General features: G+C 34.3%; 1 protein-coding gene across 4 annotated transcripts in view; it reads right to left on the bottom strand.

Annotated features, from left to right (window-relative positions):
- Positions 1-855: 855 nt before the first annotated feature.
- cep104 (centrosomal protein 104) overlaps positions 856-15,051 on the bottom strand; it is a 34,005-nt gene continuing 19,809 nt past the window's right edge. Inside the window, exons 13-23 of one of the 4 annotated variants that reach the window (XR_015497840.1) lie at positions 14,701-14,877; positions 11,604-11,804; positions 11,392-11,487; positions 10,527-10,587; positions 10,084-10,159; positions 9,688-9,796; positions 8,929-9,067; positions 7,892-7,959; positions 6,078-6,168; positions 5,617-5,838; positions 856-4,189 (exon numbers count right to left, since the gene is read on the bottom strand). Coding sequence is in view for 2 of the 4 variants with exons in the window: in XM_087264576.1 (XP_087120702.1) it covers positions 5,672-5,838; positions 6,078-6,168; positions 7,892-7,959; positions 8,929-9,067; positions 9,688-9,796; positions 10,084-10,162; positions 10,527-10,587; positions 11,392-11,487; positions 11,604-11,804; positions 14,701-14,877 (1,188 nt within the window). In the remaining 2 variants the exon portion in view is untranslated. Of the gene's footprint in view, positions 4,190-4,315; positions 5,839-6,077; positions 6,169-7,891; positions 7,960-8,928; positions 9,068-9,687; positions 9,797-10,083; positions 10,163-10,526; positions 10,588-11,391; positions 11,488-11,603; positions 11,805-14,700; positions 14,878-15,051 lie in introns of those variants that run through there. The other 3 variants (XR_015497839.1, XM_087264577.1, XM_087264576.1) reach the window with 3 other exon arrangements.

Consider the following 15,051-nt stretch of genomic DNA (forward strand, 5'->3'; position numbering starts at 1 on the left):
AACGGTTCTTTGGACATTTCAAGTCGTAAAATTTACAATCAGCTATTTTATATTTACACCTATGGGGGACATTCTTATCTACCGTCAAGACAGAAGGTTAATAGACAACCTATTGAAGCTTTTAGCAAAACAGTTACAAAACAAAACATAATAATTAACTAAACAGCAACAATAAGAGGAATATTATAAAAGCAAATGGAAATATGGTTTTGTAGAAAATACCAATACCAACAATCATCTAAATCAAATGACTTGTTCCATCTGGGAAAATGACAGGCTTACATTTTTAGTTAAGATCTGCCTCATGTTAACAAACTGCTATAAAATTAGATTTATGACATTTTTGGAGAATTAGACTTCTTTTAATAGAGTTTTTATTGTCTGAATAAGAAACAATCATCTTATAATATTCTAACCATTGTTAAAATGTAGCTTTCAGACACTTTTAATCTATGACTAAGTGTATGCGGTATATTTCTATACTTCTAATGCTTGTCATACACACAGACAAAGTTTGTTAGGAAAAATACTAAATGTTAAGTTATTATTTACTTCTGCTTTTGCTGAAAATATTTATTCTCAGCTTAACATAACATCAATCAAAATAAATGTTCTTGCTGGTGATCCATGGAAGAAATCAAGTCATACAAGTTTGAAATTACATTAACGGGAGTATTGTATTACATTAGATCAACATCGTTTTGATAATACCCCCACACACACACACTAGTCAACACTGTCCACCTTTTAATTGTTATAAGTGAGTTTTACTTTGGTGTTTGTGTCAAAATCAAATAACTTTTACAAAACTAAATATCTGAAGCATATTTAGATAACAAAAAAAAGCATGACATCTCTATTTAAACATTTTATTAAAAAAAAAAAGATTCTAACAAACAAAGCTACAACGCTTCCATTGACATTAATGCACACAGAGCTCAATTCAAATCACAATTAAATATGAACCGTGGTCACAAAAATACACTTATTAGTAACATTATAAATGTTCTCTAACTCTTCTTTTGAAATATGTTTTAAAGTGTCTGGTGTTGCATGTCTAAGTACAGACAACATTCAATCTCTGATCTTGGGAAAAATGCAAAAAAAAAAAAAAGTCACCAGACTGAAACTGCAATGGTAATTATTTTTCAAATGGCTCATAAATATGTTTAGGGTTCACAAAGGAAACTTGAAATCATGTCTTTGAGAACCAACACAAATTAGTCCTTATCTTCAGAGACCCCTTACTGAGACCACACTAAAAATATCTGTTAATTAAGCGTTTCCATTTTTTTGTAATTCATAGGTCTTAACGGTTTATTTATGGTTGTGAATTGCATTAAGGGACATTGATCTCTGTTTTGTCGACTTTTGATGTTAAAACTTCAACTGTACAATTTAACAGTGGCATTTATTGACATTTTAGTAGTTTGAAATAATATAACGTATAAGAAACAATATAGCAATTAAGAAACAATATGGCAGTTTCTTACTAGGTTTTTGTACTGTAATATACAACACTAACCCTGAGAGTACATCACTTTTAGCTAATAAAAATGTTAATAAAAGTCACTTTTTCAAACATTTTAAGGTTAAAAGTTGTTGGAAGAAAGATCAAGATCCCATAATGAAATTCAAATTAAATAAACGGTAAAATAATCCGATCTTAAAAAACAGAAAACTGCTAATTTACTGATATTTTACAGTGCACCCTGCTGTGCTTATTAATTCTGGTAATACAACTAAACATAAATCTAAATAAAGCAAACACATTCACAAAACTTTCCATAATATTCTATCATTTTCATCTATATAACATCTATACAGAATAAATATTCAAACATTTGATGGCAAAATTAATACTATTTGGTTATGTATCTCCATCTGTGCAACAAAGGAAACATTTAGAAATACTCTCTTTATTCTTAAGAAATCGCATATTTAAATCAGTAATTCTCAACCAGGACTCTTGGGCTGACTTAAAAATATTGAAATTAGTTAATTATTAATGTATTCAAATGTAAATCGAATCCAACTTCAAATGTTGCAATACATCAAATCAAGATGTAACCTGAAATCCTAATTCTTTATAATTTACCTAAATAACTACTGATTTTATAGAGGATTCAGTTCTGGAATACAGAACAATAACTTTCTGCATTAATATATTTTAGAAAGTAATGATAAAAGAAGCTGTGTTATTGTAACCCTGCTTGTCCACCCAACCCGCTCTGAGCTGGGATCGAATCAGCAACTTTCCGCATAGAAGTCGGTTGCTCTAACAAGGAGGCTAAAGACCATGACCCCTAGCGTCTGTCGCCAGAGCACCTTTAGAGGTTTACCTGCACAGCACTTCACTAACTGGCCTCCATTACTCTATAATTGTAGTAGAAATATCCAATGTGTATTTAAGGGGACGGGGGATGGGTTGAATGATGAGGGGCTGTTAAGCCAAAGAAGTTGAAAACAACTGATTTAAATCAATAAATAGCTGATATATAAATATTTGACATCTCAGTAAAGCCTCTATACACGAGTGAAACCTTTCTGCAGGAGTCACATGTCAATTATACAATACATGGACGTTGTATTATATGGGGTTGTAACCTAAACTGTAATCCCTGAAGTCCTCCTTTCACTATCTTGTCCACACACACTACAAAAACTCAGTTTTGCATGTTTGTGTTCAGTCGTCACTATTTTACATTTCTTTTAAAAGTTACATTATGGCTTATTTTCAGGCACAGAATCATCATATTCCAGTCAGGCTGCGTTTCATATGGTTTCAGGGACTTTATAAGCATGACTGGACTGAAGCATTCACTTTATAACACAATCAATACAACTGAGTAGTTTGATGTGGAGTTTTGGACCATACCCTGCGTTTTAACGAATCGCACATGTAGGGGTCTGTTCTTCATACCTTGCTTAAACAATCCAGCAGATCCTGGATCTTTTAACCGACTGATCTGATCCGACTGACTGATCTCTGGCTAATTTTTATCCTCAAACATGTTTGCAAATCATTTAAAAAAATTCAAAGATCAACTGATCGGAGATTACTGTGTGTTCAGGTTTGTTGTAAAGGACAGATCTATCCATCCCAGAAATGATCATCTGTGTAGTGATTGGCTGGTGGCAAGACAACAGGATTATGACATCATCTGATTAAGATTCAATTATGTAAGCAAAAGGACATAAAATATGTAGTAAATGAAACTGTTTGTGAAATGATACGCAACGGCTTTCCACATTTGTTTTTATAGGCTGTTTGCACAGGCTTTACAATTTATTTAGTTTTGCCTTTAGACTGGATTTTCTATGTGACAGTACTTAAGTTTCTTAATCCAGCGGCTTTTAAAATAAATTATCCATAAAAATCTCTTGCTTCTGCCCTGCATTTGCATGAAATTATATAATTTATTCTCAAAAAAATAATAAGTCAAATCTAACTTCTAAAACAAAAACAATTAAAACAATCTCAGACATTGCACTAAAGCTGCGGCTGTTGCTTTTAAAGTTTGCTTTTGTATCTAAAAGCCCATTGGTATATTAAAAGTATATATTAGTGTACAAAGTGTCCATATCAATCACTAAAAAGTGCAAATATGTTCTCTTTAAACCTCTGGAAAAAGGCACTGCTCCAGCTTCCAACACAATTTTTGTACCTTTATTTCAAAATGTTGATTACAAATTAGTTTTTTAAAATATATAAATTTAAAAATTCTGATATCTAATTTAAAAAAATATTTTACAATACTGTTATTCTACCTTATTTAATAAAGTACTCTTGTAAGAAAATATCAGCAGTTCGCACATGCTTTTAGTGCCACCTTCGTTTAAAAATACACAATCTAATCTGTTTACTACTCTGGGTAGTTTTGTGCTTACACGCCTGTTGTTACGACAACAACCCCTGAATGAATTTTGAAGGACAATACTATTGTGGATCATTTCAAATCGTCAATAATTAAATCCAGCCAAATGAGCAATTCACATACGAAGAACAGACCCCCAGACCAAGCAGTTTACGATTCTAATACTGAAGCAAACACAAAGACCAAATATATCATAAATAGTCTAACAGCATCTTTAGATTCCCATCAGTGAGCTCAAGTTTGGCACCACCTCTTATTAACTCAGTCACAATTTTTATGAGAAGCACCAAGGCAGTTCTGTGATTCAACCTCTGAAACATTCAGGAAAAACAACATTTTTGTTAGTTTGAGAAGTGAAAAGTCGCAGGACGAGTGTCGCAAGAAATTTTAGCACATTATCTGAATGTTACGCATCTCAAATCTGTCAATTTTAAATCTTTTGGACATAAGCTTATCTTAAAAGGCTGCTTTTTTACTGTTGGCTATGGTGTTAGAGATTCTTTACAAACATAATAGTGTGACAACCACAAAATATACACAAACACTACACACTAAACGAGTATAAAACACTATACAAGAAAACTATTTTCAAACAGATTACACAAATCCAGGTGAGCCACCTGTGAAGTAAACAAAGCAGATGCACAAAATGTACACCTGTTCATGAATCTGTTGTGCTGCTCAAGTATTTTTGTTCACATCGACACCTTTTAGATTTTACGCTCATTTCTGGGTAAATTTCTACATCAGGTGTGTCTGGTGACATGTGCTAAGAAAATGATGCTGATTGTGATCTCTTAATGGGACAGTTCACCCAAAAATGACAATTCTGTCATCACTTACTCACCCTTCATTTATTCAAAACCTGTTCCAGTTTTGAATACAAAAGAAGATAACCACTGACTTCCATAACCACTGACTTCCATTATGTTTGTTTTTCCTACCATGAAGGTCAATGGTTACAGGCTTTGAGCTTTCTTCAGAAAATCTTCTTTATCGTTTAACAGGATTACAGAACTCAAAGATTTGAAACCACTTAAGGGTGAATAAATGGAAAGTACATTTTCATTTTAGGTGTCTTATCCCTTTATAACATATAATAGGATGTAAAGGATATAATTTTTCAGTAAAAAGACAGAAATCTCTCAGATTTCATTAAAAATATCTTAACTTGAGTTCCAAATATGAACATTTCCTTTGAGTTTGGATTGACAAAAGGCTGAAGTAAATGACAGTTTTCATTTAGGGGTAAACAAACTTAGTTAAGGCCAATTTACACTGCACTGACAGACAGAAACCAACACAGACAATACCCCAAATTACACTGCATCACTTCTCAAACATTCCACGATCCAACAAGTGCCAACTAACACCTTCAAAAGCAACACGCTCCCCTTTTCCACCAAAGCAGTTTAAGTGCTTCTTTAGAGCCAGAGCCTAGTTAAAGTTAGTTTTTGTTTCTTTACATTCAAAGCACCAGTTCTAAACCAGAAATAATGGTTAATTAGCAGCATCAAAACATTACAGAGCTAATAGCAATAACCGTTTACATCAGGAACAGAAGCCGAAGTTACCCTACCAGTGTTTACCAACCACACAAACACAATCTTTAGAAAACCACTGCTCCCTCAACACCAAATTAGCATGGTCGCTATCTGCTAGTGAAGAGTAAGTTGGCCTTTAGAGGAATATTTCTAAAATCTGAAAACCTGATATGATCTGTATATTTGCGACTGACCAGTTATATGAGACTCTTCCAGCAAAGCTACTCAAGTTTTCATGTGGGCCGTGTGTTACGCCTGTTGAAGTCGGTATGTAGAGGCCTTGTCTGGAGGATTTCTGCTGCGTCTCTTCATTCTGGATGCTGGAGCAGGGATGCGACTGCCTCCTCCCAGCCCTCTAGCCTTAGACTCAGAAATGACCATTGTTGTTTTACCTCCAGCTGTGTTTACTGACTTTCCTGAGAGCAAAACATATGAGAAATGCAAACACAAAGCACTTAAAGGCATTAATTGGTCAGGCACACAAAGTAAACACTATTGAATTTTACAAGAATATAAATATAATGTGTATTGGTAGGATGGGGCATTGCGGGATGATTTGGAGTCCATAGGGGGCTTTGTGGGGCAGAAGGGGCTAATAAGGGGACAGTGTGGGGTTGTAAAGGTCTCATAAAGGCTATAAGAGATGAATGATCACCTTGTGCATATGAGTAAGTGCTAGGCTGTATCGCTCTCCTCCGTGAGTTGTGTTTACAGCCCTCTGGTCCCATGAGGTGAGACTTCCAGCCCTGCACACACAACACATGCACTGTTTTGCTGCTCTATGAGGAACATGTGTGAGAGAAGGAGTTTAACACTCATTTTAATGCTGGGGTCAATCCATTTCAAATACAGAGTTGTTTTATGCTTGATTTCAAGCAAATATTCTTATATTATAAACATACACTGTAAAACCCAAAAAGTTAAGGTAACGCAAACCATTTAAAACAAACCTTTTTTGAAAAAAGTTCAAAAACTAATCCTAATGTGTACAGTGAACTTAATCCATTTGAGTAAATGAATCAATTTGAGCACAGCAAAACCTAATAAACGAAGAGAACTAAAACCACTGTAAGTAGTACTGTAAAACCAAATAAGTTAAGGCAACTCAAACCGTTCGAGAAGATCGATTGCAACAAACCATTTGAGTTAAAACGTAATCTATAGTATTTGAGTACAGTGAACTTACTCCATTTAAGTTGAAGTAATGAGGTACTTAAATAACTCATTACCTTTAACACTGAGTTCAAAACTTGTTTCAAATGAGAAGAATTAATGTCCAGCAAATTGAGTTACCTACACAAATTTAATTTGATAAATCTGACTGTTGGGTTTTACAGTATACTATATGGATATTTGAAACGTGTTGTATAATATCTATTGATTTCATGCTGAATCAAAGAAGCACCAACAATGTCTTTACAGCTATTTTCAGAATGTACGCATGTAAACTAAGAACTCTAAAAAGTCAAAAATGTATGTAATGTTCAGTGTATTCCCTGTATCATTCCCTGCTCATATTAAGTTCAATGATTAAAATGTTTTTGTTGTTAACTGAAAAAGTGCTAAATGAAAATTGTATTTAATAAAATGAAAATATTAGATTAATATTTTATGAGAACAAATTTCAAATGCTTTTATATTCTACAATAACAAAAATACACACTCACATTATATACAACACATATTACTTATAATATAAAGGTAAACAGAAATACAAAAAAATTATAAAAATGCCCAAAAAAGTATTAAAAAAAGACCAATAAAAGTAACAATAACATATAAATTTTACTAAAGTAAAAAGGGTTATATTTCATTTGCACTTAAAACTACTATTTTGTTACTTGAAATAAAATAAAATGTAAATATATAAAATAAAACAAAAAATATATAAAATGATGTAGAGTATTTTTTATTTATTTTTTTATTTACTTTTTGTGGCTGTAAATGCATTAGGTTCACTAAGCAATCTCTAAGCAATCTGGTCAAATACATTTTATAAAGTATATCTTAAAAATAATTATTAATAAAAAAAATATATATATTTAAAAATGTTTTATTGTGTTTTACACATAAAAAGAAATATAAAAAAAGCAGCCTTACATTTAATCTTGACAAATAATGACTATAAGTATGAATTGAATGTAAAGTGTGTGTATGTGCTTTTGTAACATATTAGGACACAAATCTGTATAATGACATGGGTATGACACAGGTATTACAAAAAGGAGGTGAAATACGAGGACATTGGTGACGGCCTCATTACTCAAAAAGCTTTTAAATCGCAAAGAATGAGTAAAGTTGTACACAGTCTCCTGTGATGATTGGGTTTAGGGGTAGGGTGGGGTAAGAGCAATACAATATAGGGTTTTTTGAACAGTATAAAATGAATAGAAATCTATGTAACATATTCAGTTTTCACAAAAACAAACATGTGTGTGCGCGCGTGTGTGTGAATATGAGTGATCTCACCTCCTCCCCTGATGTGAAGTTTTCATGACACAGAGGACAGTGGTTGCAATTTTCATCAGAAGATGGGGCTGACAAAACAAAAAAATCATCATTAAACAAATAATGTTATATACAAATAACATGGTACAAATAGTGCTATATATTGCTTTTCTAGAGACTTATAGCCCCTCATCCATCACTAAATATTTAAAAGTTGGCTAGTGATTTTAATTGGGAAGTAGATGATGATATAAGGTTTAAAAGATCTTACGCATTTTACATGAGAATAATTTTCTTAAGAAAACGTGGTCATCTGTATGTAAAGAATCCTTGTTGTTATTGTAAGAAAATGAAAATAGCAGGGAAATACAAAAGGGTGTGTGTTTCAAAAAGAAGGATGTGACAGGAGAAAATATAACCTAATATGTATTGCATATTGACATAAATGTGCAAAGCAGAAAAGATAAAAATGACATTCTAATAAGGACAAGTTATATATGTCAGGACTGCACCAAAATGAAAAGTCTGGGCCAAAATCAAAGCCAACATTTGTGGATATACTTAAAAACCGAAACCAAAAATCCTTTGTTATAATTATTTATTATTTTCTTATATAAAGTAATATTGTAAGACTTTTACCTCAATTTAAATTATATTGATAAAAAAAAAAAAACACACGCTTATAAAACAACCACATTATTTTGATGGTAAAACTACAGAGAGGCATTGTTTTACAAGTGTTTACAAGTTTATACTACTTCTATCAGCACATTATTTGAGCAGACTTTGCTCTTCTGGTAAGCATGTGCTTTGTCACTTGTCATTGTACATGTCACTATGAAAGCCGAGTCACACTGCGCAATAACTACGGCTAAATAGAGAGTGAAACAAGCATCCTGAACACCGCTGTGCATTGTGGCGCAGCATCTTTCAACTGAAACCCAAAGTGCCAATTTTAGTTAAGGTGCAAGTTTTTGAGAATGTGTTAACATTATGCCAACATTAGCACCAAGTATGGTGAAGTAAAAACTCAGCTCAACCCCACAATGGAGACTCACGATTGCAAGCAGTGCTCTGAGCATGTTCCGTTAGCTTATCTCGCATGAGGGCTTCAGAGCAGAGGGGACACTGGGAGAAATCTGTCCTCCGCTCACACTCTGTCAGCAAGTGCTCTGTCAAACTCGCAATCTCAACCACCTGACAAACACAGACACAGACACACACACATGTACGTAATACAATAACACACTTTCCAAAGCAATTCAACCAATACAAAATATTAAGGGGATACTTCACCCAAAAAATCATTAGAAGCTAAAAAACACAAATAGAAGATATTTTGAAAAATGTTAGAAAATTAGTACTAGTATACATAGTAGGCATACAAAACTACTATGAAAAGAAACTGGACTACTATCATTGGAAACTGGTCTCAACATTCTTCAAAATATCTACTTTTATGTGCAATGGATAAAAGAAACTTAAACACATTTGGAACAACTTGAGGGTACGGATTTAATTATCGGGTGAACTATCCCTGAAAGAATTATGAGTGAGTATATATGTTTGTACTTGAATATATTGTGTTTAATGAAAACACATCAGTATTAAGCCATGGCCATTACATTATACAATGGCTTATAAAGACACTTCCTGTGTTCACATAAACCAAAAGGGTTGAAGACAAATAAATTTGGGTTGGGTTTAGGAATAGGTGTAGGTGTAGGTTAAGGAGAGAGTACAGTTTGTACAGTATAAAATCATTAAGACTATGCAGAGTGCCTGTAATCCACATATGTATGTGTGCGAGTGTGTACCTGTCTGCATTGAAGACAGCGCTGGAGCATTGGACAGTGTTTCCAGTAGTGCAGGTCGAGTCCATCCTCAGTGAAAGACTCATCTCTCTCCCCACAGAAAATACACAGACTACACACACACAACACCATAATCATCATTAACTCTGAGATTTCATTTCACCTTTATCGTGCTATCAAGACTTTTTCCCAGCAGTACAATGACAAACTGATTAAATGAGTGCCCATTAGCCTAGCGCATTACCCTATCATTTTTCAAATGCATTGTTGAGATTATATTGGCAAATTTGAACAGCTAGACAAGATAAAACCCTTGACATTTGCAAAATGACTGAGTCATTGAAGATTCCACTGACTGGAAAAACTGCTAAATTGAGAATCAATGAGGAAGACACATACTTGTCTAAATAGTTTACAGCAGATGATTGACTGGCTTTTACATCACCAGAGACAGACTGGTTTACCTTCTTTGCACCTGCTGAAACAAAGAAACATAATTAATTTGAATGTATACGCTATACATGTAATTAACATGTACAGGCGGTACTTTGGCAAAAAAAATTATGACATTAACAGTTCATGAGGTTTATTTAAAACAAAATATGTTGTCAGACAAAGGAATTGTTTTCGATCATTGTAATCTTTCATTTGATAAAAACCTGCCAACAGATACTTGAAGGTCAAAACAAAAGCCTGAAGAACAACATTTCTTGACAAGTAGCATGGTATGAATTGCAACTCCTGCTGCAACTGAATAGTGATTTCTATTTTAAATTTATCTTTACCAAATCAATTCACAAAAACAATTACATTTAACACTGAATATGATACCAGTACAACACCTGATTTGGTTGCCTTCTCTGTTTTTTTCTCAGGTACTTTGGTATTATCCTTCCCTTTCTCCTAAAAAAACAGATTCAAATCTTAAATGCATTTCGGAGTTAAATTAAAAGTTATCTCTACAGTCATCTCAGTACTGCACAGCACATCCAATTCTCCAAATGACCTTTCATATATGAAAATGTCATGTTAACAATAAAGAAGACCATTTAGCTTCAGCCTTAAAAAGACAATTAAACAAAAAACTGATTAATTCAACTTTGAATAAAAAACTTCTTAAGACAGATCTTTTTAGCAAAGGATTTAATTTGGGACTATCACTGTCACTTTTATGCAATTTATAATCTTTTGGTTATTTATTGATTTATTGTAGTGTGACTTTTGGCTTGTTGCAGAGATTTTATACGTTCTTATTTGATTTTATTTGTTGTTGTAGGTCTTGTAGCACTTTGAGATTAAGAAAAGCACATCTCAAATATAATTAATCATTAACATAATTTGTGTCACGGTGGTGCATTGAGTAGCACGATTGCCTCACAGCAAGAAGGTCGCTGGTTCGAGTCTCAGTTGAGTCAGTTGGCAATTCTGTGTGGAGTTTGCATGTTCTCCCCGTGTCCGTGTGGGTTTTCATGGGGGCTCTGGTTTCCCCCACAAGATCAAAGACATGCGCTGTAGGGGAATTAGGTAAGCTAAATTGTCCATAGTGTATGTGTGTGAATGAATGTTTCTCAGTGATGGGTTGCAGCTTGAAGGGCATCATATGCTGGATAAGTTGGCGGTTCATTCTGCTGTGGTGACCCCAGTTTAATAAAGGGACTAAGTCGAAAACTGAATGAATGAATGAATGGATATTATTGTTTAACCTACACTGATCTCCTTCAGCACTGCAAGCTGCTCCTGTAAGCTCCTTATTTCCTCTTTCTCCCTCTCACCTTCGTCTCGTTCTGCTCCCTTTTTTGACTTCTGAAATGAAAGTGAGACTCTTAAAACTGAAAACATTCTTTTTAGCCCACACATTAATATTTCAAGCATGTCAATTATGAAGCTCAAAGATAAGGACGCTATTAAGACCAGTTTACCTGTGTGTTAATGGTTGTTCCGTCTAACTTTGCAAGCGAGTCAAAAAGGTTCTTGTAGAGGACGTTTTTACGTGTGCTGGAGTCATCAGGTGGCAGATAATTCAGAACTGGTTTACCATGAAGACGGTACACAGTCTGGATGAGTCTCATGGAAAGTTCCCTCACAGAGGCAGAGCTGTGCTCCAATCCACCTGTCAGAAACTAACACACATCACACACAAATGACTTATTTAAAAAGCCATTGGACAGTATAGAAAGCTATTCATAACAAAAGGCCAGAACATTTTTGAAAGTTTAAGAGAAATAATACTTTTATTCACCAAGGATGCATTAAATTAATTCAAAGTTCCATGTTTTAGACAAAACATTTAAATTCACCAAAAAACTTATGTATGAGAGCTCCCATAAAAATATTACAGGGATAGTTGACTTCTGTCATCATTTACTACCTCACCACTTGTTCCAAACCTGTTTGAGTTTCTTTCTCCTGTTAAACAAAAGATCTTTTGAAGAATATTGGTAACCAGTAGCCTTTGACTTCATAGTATTTTTACTACCATAGACGTCAGCGGCTTTTAGTTTCCAACATTTTTCGAAATAGCTTTTGTGTTATACTCAAAGGACTGGAAATACTTGAATGAGCAAATGGGTCTAAAATTGACATTTTTGGGTGAGCTATGCCTTTAATTGTTTTCAACAATAATAATTATAGGAAACAGCTTTTAAGCACTTCTTTTTTTTCTAAAGAATCAAGTGAAACGAAAATTCAGCTTGTTCATAACAGGAATAAAATTACTCTGATAAATATTTTAAAACAGTAAATAAATAGCATTTACTATTTTAAAATACATTCCAAAGCAATTTATTGTAATAATAGTACATAATACTTCTGTTTTTACAGTAATTTTGATTAAATGAATGCAGCCAAAGTGAGTATAGCAGATCTTTAAAAAAAAACAAAAAAAAAAAAAGTATAAACCTTTGAACAGCAGTGAATACCTATAGTAGCCTAAACATATATATTAATAATAATAGTAAATTCCATATTTCTAATAAACAAATATGATTTTTATGCTTCATTTACAATATGTAAAACAATGACTTTATATAAACTCTATGACTATATTAAAAATATTTGTGTCTCACTTTCCTCTCTCCCCTTCCCCATACACAGATCCCATTCATGTGCCCCCAGGCTCTGGATCTTTCATTTTAATTACAGGAAACCCAATCGCCTCTCGCTGTGCCCTGAAGCCAATCTCATCTCCCGGGAAACCAGCATGCGAAAGGCATTTAGCAGCCATCCCTGCATGTAACCTACAGCAACCATTGAGTAGGGGATCGTCAATGAAAATGCTCAAAATAAAAGAGTGACCCAATAAATATGAGGAACTCTGAGGGGTGACCAAACTCGGTCCAGGAAGGCCGGTGTCCTGCATATTTTAGTTCCAGCCCCAATTTAACACACCTAAACCAGCTAATCAAGCTCTTTCTAGGATTACTAGACTTCCAGGCAGGTGTGTTGGAGGAAATTGGAGCTAAACTATTAAAGACACCGGCCCTCCAGGACCGAGTTCGGACACTCCTGTTAAAGAATGATGAATGAATAAAAGCGTTTTAAATAAATAAACAAAATCCACCTGTCGTTTATGTACTTTTGGAAACCTGTATAACTTGTATGTCTAGGAAAAAATTGAGATGGCTTTTATCTATACAAGAAAAGTATTATCAAATATGTAAAAAAGTTTTTATTGAAACCCACTGGTCCTACTGCACCCAACCCGGTCTGAGCTGGGATCAATCTGGCAATTCTTTGTATGAGGGTTAATTGCTCTAACAAGCAGGCTAAAGACCACGGCCTCTAGCATCTTTCGCTAGAGTAACTTTAGAGATCAGAGAAGTGAAGTTTACTTGCATAGCACTTTGCTAGCTGGCCTCCGCTACACATTTTTCAATAGTTATTGAAAATATTTAAATATTATCAATATATCCAACCAAACCATGTAGAGGAAAATATGACCTCAGGCCTTTAGAAAGACCTGACATACAAAATAAGCAAAAGCTGTTGTTTTATTACAAGTCCATTTGGATTTCAGACTCAAAGCTCAGATTGTGTTGAGCATCCCTGTGAAATTTCACAGTCTCTGTAGCATTTGTGTCACTAGTTTGCATTGCAAACACACTTCATGCTTCACAGATGCTTACAGAAAAAACAAAAACAGAATTTCTGCAACTGAGAAAAAATAGGGAAGTATAACAACATCATGAGTGCTGAGACTTACGAATGCCTTTCATTAACTGTGCCATGGATATGAAGCTGGCTGTCAGAGCAGACTTGTGTCATTTCGTAGAAACTAATAGTAACAGACATTACGTAGAATTGACTACACCCACTCCGTCATACAAAGGCCACTTTGTGTACAGTCTAATGAAGCCCTAAAGAACCTATATGATACCTCTGAGAATTAAATTAACCTTCAGCTCTCAAAAAGGTTAAACTGGTGATTTTTTTGGCCACAAAAAAGTATTTGCGTGGTCTTAGAGGTTAAAGCACAATTTAGGTTTGTACCATTTACAAACACTGAAAGGGAAAGTTCGCCCAAAACTGAAAAATCTGTCATCATTTACTCACCTGTTACTAGTTCCAAACCTGTTTGAGTTAATTTTTCTGTTGAACACAAAGAGATATTTTGAAGAAAGATGGAAGCATGTAACCACTGACTTGTATTTGTTTTTGCTATGGAAGTCAATGGTTGTAGGTTTCCAGCTTTCTTCAAAATATCTTCTTTTGTGTTCAACAGAAGAAAAACACATAAAGGTTTGTAACCACTTGAAGGTGAGTAAATACGGAGTACACCTTCATTTTTGGGTGAACTATCCCTTAAACGTAACTCAATGGCAGTCAGTGCTTGTGTGGTCTCTTAGTCTACTTTGTGTCTCTTGTGTTGAACAAATAAAAAAAAATTCAGTTTGGGCTACTGTAGCTTAAAAATCTTTTAGAAACTTCAAGTCCACATCATGACTAAACAGAGGGCCACTGAGCTGAGCTGACACCCAGTGAGATCATCTTAGGAAAAAGTGAAAGTTAGGCCAATACCCGCATGATGCTGTCAAGGGTGAAGCCAGAGTCCTTGGTGCCCAGCTGTTCTAGAAGCTTCTCAATCAGTTCCAGTCTGCTCAGTGCCTGTCTAGCGGGCACACTGCTCTGCATGGGTCTGACCAGCTCCACAGGAACCATCTGGAGCGCTCTTACCTCCTTAAACAAGGCCATTTCCTGCAAACAAATCCACAAGCTAGCATTAGACAAAGACAAAGAACATGTTTTTAAAGCGATAGTTCAACCAAAAATAAAAAATCTATTTATTCACCCTCAAGTGAATCCAAACCTTTATGGGTTACCATTTTCTGATGAACACAAAAGAAAATCTTATGCAAAATGTTATAAACC

Source organism: Danio rerio, chromosome 8, assembly GCF_052040795.2.
Source record: "Danio rerio strain M-AB ecotype USA chromosome 8, GRCz13ab, whole genome shotgun sequence".
Lineage (NCBI taxonomy): Eukaryota > Metazoa > Chordata > Actinopteri > Cypriniformes > Danionidae > Danio > Danio rerio.